The following is a 10,836-nucleotide window of genomic DNA, read 5'->3' as shown; positions in this document are numbered from 1 at the left end:
GTATATAATACATCTAGTTTGATGTTTCTGTGACAATCAATGAATTAGTTATTGATTTATACCATTTTAAATGGCTTTTGGCCAATGTCTGTTGAATATCTGAATGTGTGAATATAAATCCAACTTTACCTCGGTCTGAACTTTCATTGTCTAGGTCTCATTTTTAGCCATCTTACTCATTGCTATAACCAGGACATTGTGATTAGGAAACTATGAGAACCACACAAAGTCCAGGGGGTGATCACACTCTACCACTAAGGGTCAGTTTAGTTGGAGCAACGTAAGACAGTCTCGTGTTCCAATTGTATGTTTTAGTAGCATGAATTGTTCCTGTTGACACCGAGGTGAAGGGCGGAATAATGGAAGGAATGAATCCCAGCCTGACGCTCATCACCTGTGGAAGGCGGGACTTGCAACCAGGAGCGGATTTCATTGGCCTTTTCAGATGTGATTTTAGATCCTTCAACCGAAGTCGCGACTCCCTATAGTATGTTGTACCAAAGTTGACTGACCCTGAAGGGAACTACACTGCCATAAATACAAGGAAAGTCAAGTAGTGTTAAATAAAATTAAAATACAAATCCGGCAAGGCACCAACTTTGAGAAGGGTTTAAAACAAAGGTTTCTAACAATTCATAAATGTTATGGAATGTAGGTATGTTTCTCCTTTAATGTAATGGCATTGAAAATAAATGGAAAAAGGCGAATATGTGTTTGAATACCCATACTAACATACTGTATACTACATACTTAATGAGTACTATTAATTCTAGTATACTGTAACTGCATATTTAATGAGTATATACTACATACTATTAGTTAATTGTAATAAACTATAACTACATACTTAATGAGTATATACTACATACTATTAGTTAATTGTAGTATACTGTAACTACATACTTAATGAGTATATACTACATACTATTAGTTAATTGTAGTATACTGTAACTACATACTTAATGAGTATATACTACATACTATTAGTTAATTGTAGTATACTGTAACTACATACTTAATGAGCATATACTACATACTATTAGTTAATTGTAGTATACTGTAACTACATAGTTAATGAGTATATACTACATACTATTAGTTAATTGTAGTATACTGTAACCGAACCGTTTCCTTTCAGTTGAGGCTCTTCTCCTGTCTACCGGATGTTTATGCTGTTGCTATGCAACCTCTTGCTAGCTAGTTAGCATAACACATTACTAGTTAGACATGTTTTTAAATTCAATCTTGAATACCAGAGTGCTTCATAAATTCAGACCGTTGTCAGATTGTCCGTTTATAAATTCAGCCCGTTTCGCTCTCGGAGCCACTGGCCGCTCCGGCCGAGGAGTTGGGTTGATTTGACCGTTCTGACCTTAGCTTGCTAGCTACTTCCAGACACAAATGAGACTCTGACCATGTTACTCGCCCTAGCAGAGCTGGTTAGGCAGTTTTCATGTTATCCAGGGTGACTGTAACTGTGCTGCTGGAAAACATTTAATTACGGTTTTTGTTGCCTACGTTTACTGACACCTGGACATATTGAACGGGTGTTGAGCGCTAGTAAATTCATTATTCTGCTCTCTGGTACTCAGACGAGATGCTCTGAAATCAGAGTAGATAGTCAGAGTGAATTTATGAAAACACCCGAATGTCCATTGAGAAAGCACAATGACTATACCGTTTAGCTAAGCTAAGAATGACGGGAATAATCAAGTCAATAAACGTTGGGTAGGTAGTTAGATAGAATATAGTTAATATACTGGCAAGTTTGATGTACAAGTAGCCAACTAACGGTAGGTAGCTAGTTAACATACTGGTACATACTGCTGTAATAACATGCTAACACATTGTCAGCCAAAATAACGTGTAAGGTAACTTATTTGAAAAGTCATAACTTTATTACATTGCTCAAAATGTTCTTAACATTTGTCATAATTAGTTAAAACAATGAATTTGTATCGGCTCTTGTTGGACTTCGGCTGAATATTTTCCGCCATTTTCTACAAATCTGAAAACAATGTGAAGCCACGCCGATTTCCTGAAGAATTGCATTATGGGCCCTAACGTACTGCGTGTTTACGTCATATTATGGCGAATTTAGTACGACATCCGGGAACTTTTGGCATACTAACTATATCATACTATGACCAATAAGCATACTATATACTCAATTAACATCACAAATAGTACGGTTAGTATGAGAATTCTAACACAGCTAATGACTTATCAACAGCTCTAACAATTTGACCCCCACAGGAAATCTACACTGGCAGTTATAGAAAGACCCATTTACTATATAGCCATTGATTCTTGAAGAATTTAACTTATAAATGCCTCAAATGTTAACTGTATTACCCCACCAGAAACCAGAACATGAGCTCGTATAACACCACAATTTGTAAACAAGCACTGTATAGCCTTGAAATCTGGTTAAAACTATCATTTTGACCTTATGGATGGCCAGTGCTTGTATTTATAGTGTAGTCAACTCAGGGGGTAGTCCTGAGCTGGACTCAAACCTGGGTCCAGCGACTGTCAAGCCAACACCTTATAACTGTTACACCAAGACGTCTGAACTTCCTGACGAGGTCGCTAGGTGTTGGGTTACGGTTGCTACAATAGCTTCCTCTATGAATTTGAGAGTGGTTACATTTCTCCAGCCCCCATCCCTCAGATGTTTACCAAACCAAGTCTCTGGGCAGCCATTTTTTTGCTATTTAAATCCTAGGTTACCCCTATAAAATAGCAGCACATCTATCAACCAATCTACAGTTCATACAATAACAAAGCTGCCATTCCACCACTAGTTTGGTTATAAGATGATGATGGGGCTGGAGAAATGTAACTACTCTCAAATTCATAGACAGACCTACGGATGCAAGGACTGACCATCCATGATATCAACATTATAGTTTTAACCATGTTGAGTGTTTACAGTGTTTGTTTATCATTTACATTGTTTCTAAACATTGGAGTAAAAAAAGCTTATTAGGGGATCTGATGGGGAACAACAGTTGAACTAAGTTCATGAGGCATGTGTTATATTCTTCAAGACTCAATGGCTATAAATAAATCATTTAAAAAGTCACAATATGGATGTAGCTATTGCATATTTACCCTTTAACACCAAACATCAGCTCAACAACTGCAGAGTTTGTGCCACTGTATTTAAGACAGTACTTACTAGTGTTAATCAGGGTCCGTTCATCGTTAGAACCATTTGATGCCTTAACATGCCTTTGGGAAACCGGGCCCAGATATCCAGTTTCCTCCTCCTCCTTTCTCGATGTAACAGTCATCTTCCCCTCCTCCTCCTCTTTCACTCCATAAACAGCATCCTCCTCTTCTTTCACTGTAACATCCTCTTCCTCTTTCACTCTGAATGCGTCTTCCTCTTCTTTCACAGTAACGTCTTTCTCTTCTTCTTTCACTGTAACAGCCTCACCCTCTACTTGTTTTTGTATTGGGACATCCTCTTCCTCCTCCTCTTTCACGACAACGTTCAGCCACAGACCCTCTTCCTCCGTCCAGCAGACCTCTTCTTCAGCAGGAGGAGAGTAGTTTAGTGAACTCATGGTTGGGTATGTTAGCTAGCTAGGCTAATGCTAACTTAACCAGCCCGCTAGCTGAATAATAACAACAACACCGTAAATATGAAATTAAATCGGATAACTAACTAGACGACAGACGTGGGTTTAAAACACAGTGGCTAATATACACGAAAGCGTCTAAAGAGCTTTATTGGTTCGGCTATTTTGTCTAGCAAGCTACCGAGGTGGCTGAATAACTGTTGCTGCTGTTGAAAGAAGCGTTCCGTCCACTACATTATACGTCACACCAACAGCATTACCTTAAAGCCCCACATGATGTATTGTTACACCATGTAGGAGCAGTATAGACCTAGTCTGTTCATTATATACATCTACATGATGTATTGTTACACCATGTAGGAGCAGTATAGACCTAGTCTGTTCATTATATACATCTACATGATGTATTGTTACACCATGTAGGAGCAGTATAGACCTAGTCTGTTCATTATATACATCTACATGATGTATTGTTACACCATGTAGGAGCAGTATAGACCTAGTCTGTTCATTATATACATCTACATGATGTATTGTTACACCATGTAGGAGCAGTATAGACCTAGTCTGTTCATTATATACATCTACATGATGTATTGTTACACCATGTAGGAGCAGTATAGACCTAGTCTGTTCATTATATACATCTACATGATGTATTGTTACACCATGTAGCAGCAGTATAGACCTAGTCTGTTCATTATATACATCTACATGATGTATTGTTACACCATGTAGGAGCAGTATAGACCTAGTCTGTTCATTATATACATCTACATGATGTATTGTTACACCATGTAGGAGCAGTATAGACCTAGTCTGTTCATTATATACATCTACATGATATATTGTTAGTCCATGTAGGAGCAGTATAGACCTAGTCTGTTCATTATATACATCTACATGATGTATTGTTACACCATGTAGGAGCAGTATAGACCTAGTCTGTTCATTATATACATCTACATGATGTATTGTTACACCATGTAGGAGCAGTATAGACCGACAGTAGCTGGCTACTTATTTAGATTTAGTTTGACAGAATGAAACTGGCTTAAATGTGCTGTAGTAAATATTTTTTATTCTCACTAATCAACCAACACATTCCTGTCTTTGTATGTCTCAATATAATAGTATTATTTAATTAAATCCATGTAAAATAATCTTAGTCTGAATATAAAATGTGATCCTCAACTGCGTTTCCCTCCAGTCAGCAGACGGCGATGTGCGTCTTTCAGGCGATGCTGCAGCGTGACGTATAATCTAGTGGACGGTTCTTCATAAACAGCTCGTCAACCACCTCGGTAGCTTGCTAGCCAACATAGCCGAAACATTCAACCTATTTATACGCTTTCGGTCTATATTAGCTACTGTGTTTTAGACACACTTCTGTCGTATCTACTTGTTAATCTATTTAATTTAATATTACGTTATTGTTTATTAGTCAGCTATAGTAGCTGGCTGGTTAAGTTAGCATTAGCCTGGTTGCTAATGATAGCTAGCTAGCTAACATCCCCGAACATGAGCTCCCTAAACTACTCCCCTCCTGTTAAAGAAGAGGAGGTCTGCTGGACGGAGAAAGAAGCTCTGGGGCTGAACATTGTCGTGAAAGAGGAGAAGGAAGAGGAGGATGTTACAGTAAAACAAGAAGTAGAGGGTGAGGCTGTTACCGTGAAAGAAGAAGAGAAAGACGTTTCAGTTAAACAAGAGGAAGACGCCTTCAGAGTGAAAGAGGAGGAGGATGTTACAGTAAAAGAAGAGGAGGAAGAGAAAGAGGAGGATGCAGTTTATGGAGTGAAAGAGGAAGGAGAGGAGGAGGAGGAGGCAAAAGGTCAGATTAACACCAGTAAATACTAATATTTAATAACGGGGCACAAACCCTGCAGTTGTTGAACTGATGAACACACACGTGGTTTTAAAGCAGCAGTTGTTTTGTTTTCCATACATTTTAACATGCAACAATTTCAAAGATTTTACTGAGTTACAGTTCATAAAAGTCAATTGGGGCACAAGACCCAGCCAAACAGAATGAGTTTTCCACACAAAAGGGCTTTATTACAGACAGAAATACGCCTCCGCACCCCCTCCCTCAGACGATCCCGCATGAAACATGGGACCAACACTTTACATGTTGCGTTTATATTTTTGTTCAGTATATAAACTTAGGAACACATATCAGCGTAGAGCCCTGAACTATAATAATAAGGCAGCAGTTTATCTGGCAGGACAGTGTGGTGTGTAGTGATCAGCAGTTTATCTGGCAGGACAGTGTGGTGTGTAGTGATCAGCAGTTTATCTGTCAGGACAGTGTGGTGTGTAGTGATCAGCAGTTTATCTGGCAGGACAGTGTGGTGTGTAGTGATCAGCAGTTTATCTGTCAGGACAGTGTGGTGTGTAGTGATCAGCAGTTTATCTGGCAGGACAGTGTGGTGTGTAGTGATCAGCAGTTTATCTGGCAGGACAGTGTGGTGTGTAGTGATCAGCAGTTTATCTGGCAGGACAGTGTGGTGTGTAGTGATCAGCAGTTTATCTGTCAGGACAGTGTGGTGTGTAGTGATCAGCAGTTTATCTGGCAGGACAGTGTGGTGTGTAGTGATCAGCAGTTTATCTGTCAGGACAGTGTGGTGTGTAGTGATCAGCAGTTTATCTGGCAGGACAGTGTGGTGTGTAGTGATCAGCAGTTTATCTGGCAGGACAGTGTGTTGTGATGTGTTGTGTTATGGAGGCACTTTGGTGATTCTTCATGTTCATCATTACTATTGTATCTAAATGAATTATTTTAACACATTGGTTAAAAGACTCTTGTCACAAAAATGTAATTACATTGAGTAATATACCACATTACTTCTTACTTACATTCCTTGTGTTACAAACATTGCCAAGCTGCTCATTAGTTTCTTGTTGTTGTGATTTTTGGTGTGATCAGTCATGGCAAAAAAATATTTGGGCTGGTAAAAAATCAGTGGCTGGTATATTCTATCATCAGCCTGCTACAGTGGCTGGTATATTCTATCATCTGCCTGTTACAGTGGCTGGTATATTCTATCATCTGCCTGTTACAGTGGCTGGTATATTCTATCATCTGCCTGTTACAGTGGCTGGTATATTCTATCATCTGCCTGTTACAGTGGCTGGTATATTCTATCATCTGCCTGCTACAGTGGCTGGTATATTCTATCATCTGCCTGTTACAGTGGCTGGTATATTCTATCATCTGCCTGCTACAGTGGCTGGTATATTCTATCATCTACCTGTTACAGTGGCTGGTATATTCTATCATCTGTCTGTTACAGTGGCTGGTATATTCTATCATCTGCCTGTTACAGTGGCTGGTATATTCTATCATCTGCCTGCTACAGTGGCTGTTGGACCAGAATCAAACTAAAACAAGACTTTTGTCAAAGTTTGTAAAAACATTTAACCATTCACTACATTGACTGTCTGACTTTGTCCTTCACACAGGAGAGAGACAGGACTATCGTGGAACCTCTGGGGAGCCTCAACAACACCATGAAGCTGACGAGGCAGAGAAGAGTCTCTCCACATCAGAACACCTCAAGAAACACCAGCAGAGACGCACAGAAAGGAAACCTCACTGCTGCTCTGACTGTGGGAAACATTTCAAATCTTCATCAGAACTTAAAAAACACCAGCGAGTACACACACGAGAAAAACCTTATAGCTGTAATCAATGTGGGAAGAGTTTTACTCATTCAAGTAATCTGAAAACACACCAGAGAACACACACAAGAGAGAAGCCTTACACCTGTGATCAATGTGGGAAGAGTTTTACTCAGGCAAGCAACCTGGTATCACACCAGAGAACACACACAGGAGAGCAGCCATATAGCTGTGAGCAATGTGGCAAGAGTTTTACTCAGTCAAGCAACCTGGTATCACACCAGAGAACACACACAGGAGAGCAGCCATATAGCTGTGAGCAATGTGGGAAAAGCTTTTCTCGGATAGAACACCTTAAAGGACACCAGAGAACACACACAGGAGAGAAACCTTATAGCTGTGATCAGTGTGGGAAGAGTTTTACTCAGTCACGCAACCTGGTATCACACCAGAGAACACACACAGGAGAGCAGCCATATAGCTGTGAGCAATGTGGCAAGAGTTTTACTCAGTCAAGCAACCTGGTATCACACCAGAGAACACACACAGGAGAGCAGCCATATAGCTGTGAGCAATGTGGGAAAAGCTTTTCTCGGATAGAACACCTTAAAGGACACCAGAGAACACACACAGGAGAGAAACCTTATAGCTGTAATCAGTGTGGGAAGGGTTTTACTCAGTCAAACAGCCTGGTATCACCAGAGAGCACACACAGGAGAGACACCTTACCACTGCTCTGACTTTGAAGAGCTTTGTTTCCCTAAGAAACCTGACACAACACCAGAGAACACACACAGGAGACAAATCTTACCACTGTTCTGACTTTGAAGAGCTTTGCTTCCCTAAGAAACCTGACACAACACCAGAGAACACACAAGAGAGAAGCCTTATAGCTGTGATCAATGTGACAAGAGATACTCTCATTCATGTGGTCTGATTAAACATCAGAAAATACATGTAAGGAGATCCACAGAGTGTAGAATGATCTCCAACACCAGACCTGGGTAGTAGAACACAGAGTGTGGAATGATCTCCATCACCAGACCTGGGTAGGAGAACACAGAGTGTGGAATGTAGTGAACATTTTTTTATTCGCACTAATCAATCAACACATTCAGGTCTTTGTAAATGTAAGTATTTAGTTAATATTGCCTGCTAACATGAATTTATTTTAACCCTCTCATGCGTGAGTTCCAAATATCTCTAACGGTCGCCTCAGCGTGAGATTTTTTTATGCACGTGATGTTCGAACGTTCTCTCCATTCCAGAATGTGATTGTTACATAAACAACAACACTGAACGGCTCAGAGTGGGAGTGAGAGGTTACCGTGATTGATTGCCTGCACCGCCATTTGTATCAATAAATCACTGTCAGAAAATGTTTTGTGTGGTAATTATTTGTGTATTTACTGTTTTATTCACGTTTTCAATTCTAGGTGACAAATCATGCATTCCGATTCTTGCGTAGATTGTAATGGGTGCATATTATGTGTGTAAAATACTTTTTTGAAGGTTGTACTGATTATGATGAGCTAAGCTGTTTCCAGCAGTGCAGCAATGTTTGTTGACATACAATGCATTCTGGGTTTCACGTAATCGTCTGTTTGACCAAAAGATGTTATAACAAAATGAGGTGAGTACGAGTTCACTCATTTTTTGAGGACTTCTGGAAATGAATGGTGGGATGTGAACGACGGTAGATGACACACCCCTTCAACACTATAAACAGACCAAACTCATCTTGTCTTCGGTTTCTGTAAGGGGGAAAAATGCATGGCTGCGTGCTGAAACTAATCAACGGATTACTTTCGATTTCTAGAAAGTGTTTTACCTAATGATTTTGATCAATGGTGAGCTCACCCGTGATGTGATTAATTATACATAGTAATTGCTATTAGCTAATTCATATTGTAGTTTATGTCAGCCCAGAGTTAGATAAATATGACCGCTTGTGTTGGGTCAATCTTTCCTCAGTTGGCGCTACGACAAATGTAGCCTACATTTTTCCGGTTAGGATGATCGTGTTGTGCTATAGATACTTCTGTGAATATCTAAACATTGCATCCAAAAATAAACTGCTCACATTCTGGACATAACTTTGTAAGGACTGTGTTTGTGTAAATAGTTTCTGAAAAAAAATGTGGCCAGCTCAAATGCTGATTGTTGCGTCATTCGAAACTGGCCGTTCAAAATGACTGTTCTAATCACATGGGTGTGATCGTACGGTTCAGGGACCACTGTAGAACGATCACACCCCGTGTGATGGTACGTGTGAAAGAGTTAACTAGGGAAAATGTGTCACCTCTGCAACAGTCAGGGTATATGCAGCAGTTTGGGCCGCCTGGCTCGTTGCGAACTGTGTGAATACTAACGCCACACGTTTTTTTAATCAATATTGCTGTGTTTATTAAATGGCTCACAACAATTTCTTTCCAACTTTGGGTAGAAAACCAATAGCTTTTTTCTCACAATGAAAATACACTGCTCAACAAAATAAAGGGAACACTAAAATAACACATCCTAGATCTGAATAAATGAAATAATCTTATTAAATACTTTTTTCTTTACATAGTTGAATGTGCTGACAACAAAATCACACAAAAATAATCAATGGAAATCCAATTCATCAAACCATGGAGGTCTGGATTTGGAGTCACACTCAAAATTAAAGTGGAAAACCACACTACAGGCTGATCCAACTTTGATGTAATGTCCTTAAAACAAGTCAAAATGAGATTCAGTAGTGTGTGTGGCCTCCACGTGCCTGTATGACCTCCCTACAACACCTGGACTAAAGCATCCGCCAACTCCTGGACAGTCTGTGGTGCAACGTGGCGTTGGTGGATGTAGCGAGACATGATGTCCCAGATGTGCTCAATTGGATTCAGGTCTGGGGAATGGGCGAGCCAGTCCATAGCATCAATGTCTTCCTCTTGCAGGAACTGCTGACACACTCCAGCCACGTGAGGTCTAGCATTGTCTTGCATTAGGAGGAACCCAGGGCCAACCGCACCAGCATATGGTCTCACAAGGGGTCTGAGGATCTCATCTCGGTAACTAATGGCAGTCAGGTTACCTCTGGCGAGCACATGGAGGACTGTGCGGCCCCCCAAAGAAATGCCACCCCACACCATGACTGACCCACCGCCAAACCGGTCATGCTGGAGGATGTTGCAGGCAGCAGAACGTTCTCCACGGCGTCTCCAGACTCTGTCACGTCTGTCACGTGCTCAGTGTGAACCTGCTTTCATCTGTGAAGAGCACAGGGCGCCAGTGGCGAATTTGCCAATCTTGGTGTTCTCTGGCAAATGCCAAACGTCCTGCACGGTGTTGGGCTGTAAGCACAACCCCCACCTGTGGACGTCAGGCCCTCATACCACCCTCATGGAGTCTGTTTCTGACCGTTTGAGCAGACACATGCACATTTGTGGCCTGCTGGAGGTCATTTTGCAGGGCTCTGGCAGTGCTTCTCCTGCGCCTCCTTGCACAAAGGCGGAGGTAGCGGTCTTGCTGCTGGGTTGTTGCCCTCCTACGGCCTCCTCCACGTCTCCTAATGTACTGGCCTGTCTCCTGGTAGCGCCTCCATGCTCTGGACACTACGCTGACAGACACAGCAAACCTTCTT

The 10,836-nt window shown here is 40.9% G+C and overlaps 1 protein-coding gene across 1 annotated transcript; it reads left to right on the top strand.

Moving 5' to 3' along the window:
- The first annotated feature begins 212 nt into the window (after positions 1–212).
- LOC115149603 (gastrula zinc finger protein XlCGF7.1-like) lies at positions 213–8,063 on the top strand. The gene is made up of 2 exons (XM_029692556.1): positions 213–260; positions 7,163–8,063. Exons 1-2 carry the CDS (start codon positions 213–215, stop codon positions 7,949–7,951), a joined length of 837 nt encoding a protein of 278 aa, XP_029548416.1. The 3' UTR covers positions 7,952–8,063.
- Positions 8,064–10,836: the final 2,773 nt, after the last annotated feature.

Source organism: Salmo trutta, chromosome 15 (assembly GCF_901001165.1).
Source record: "Salmo trutta chromosome 15, fSalTru1.1, whole genome shotgun sequence".
Lineage (NCBI taxonomy): Eukaryota > Metazoa > Chordata > Actinopteri > Salmoniformes > Salmonidae > Salmo > Salmo trutta.
This window is presented reverse-complemented; position numbering and strand designations above follow the sequence as displayed.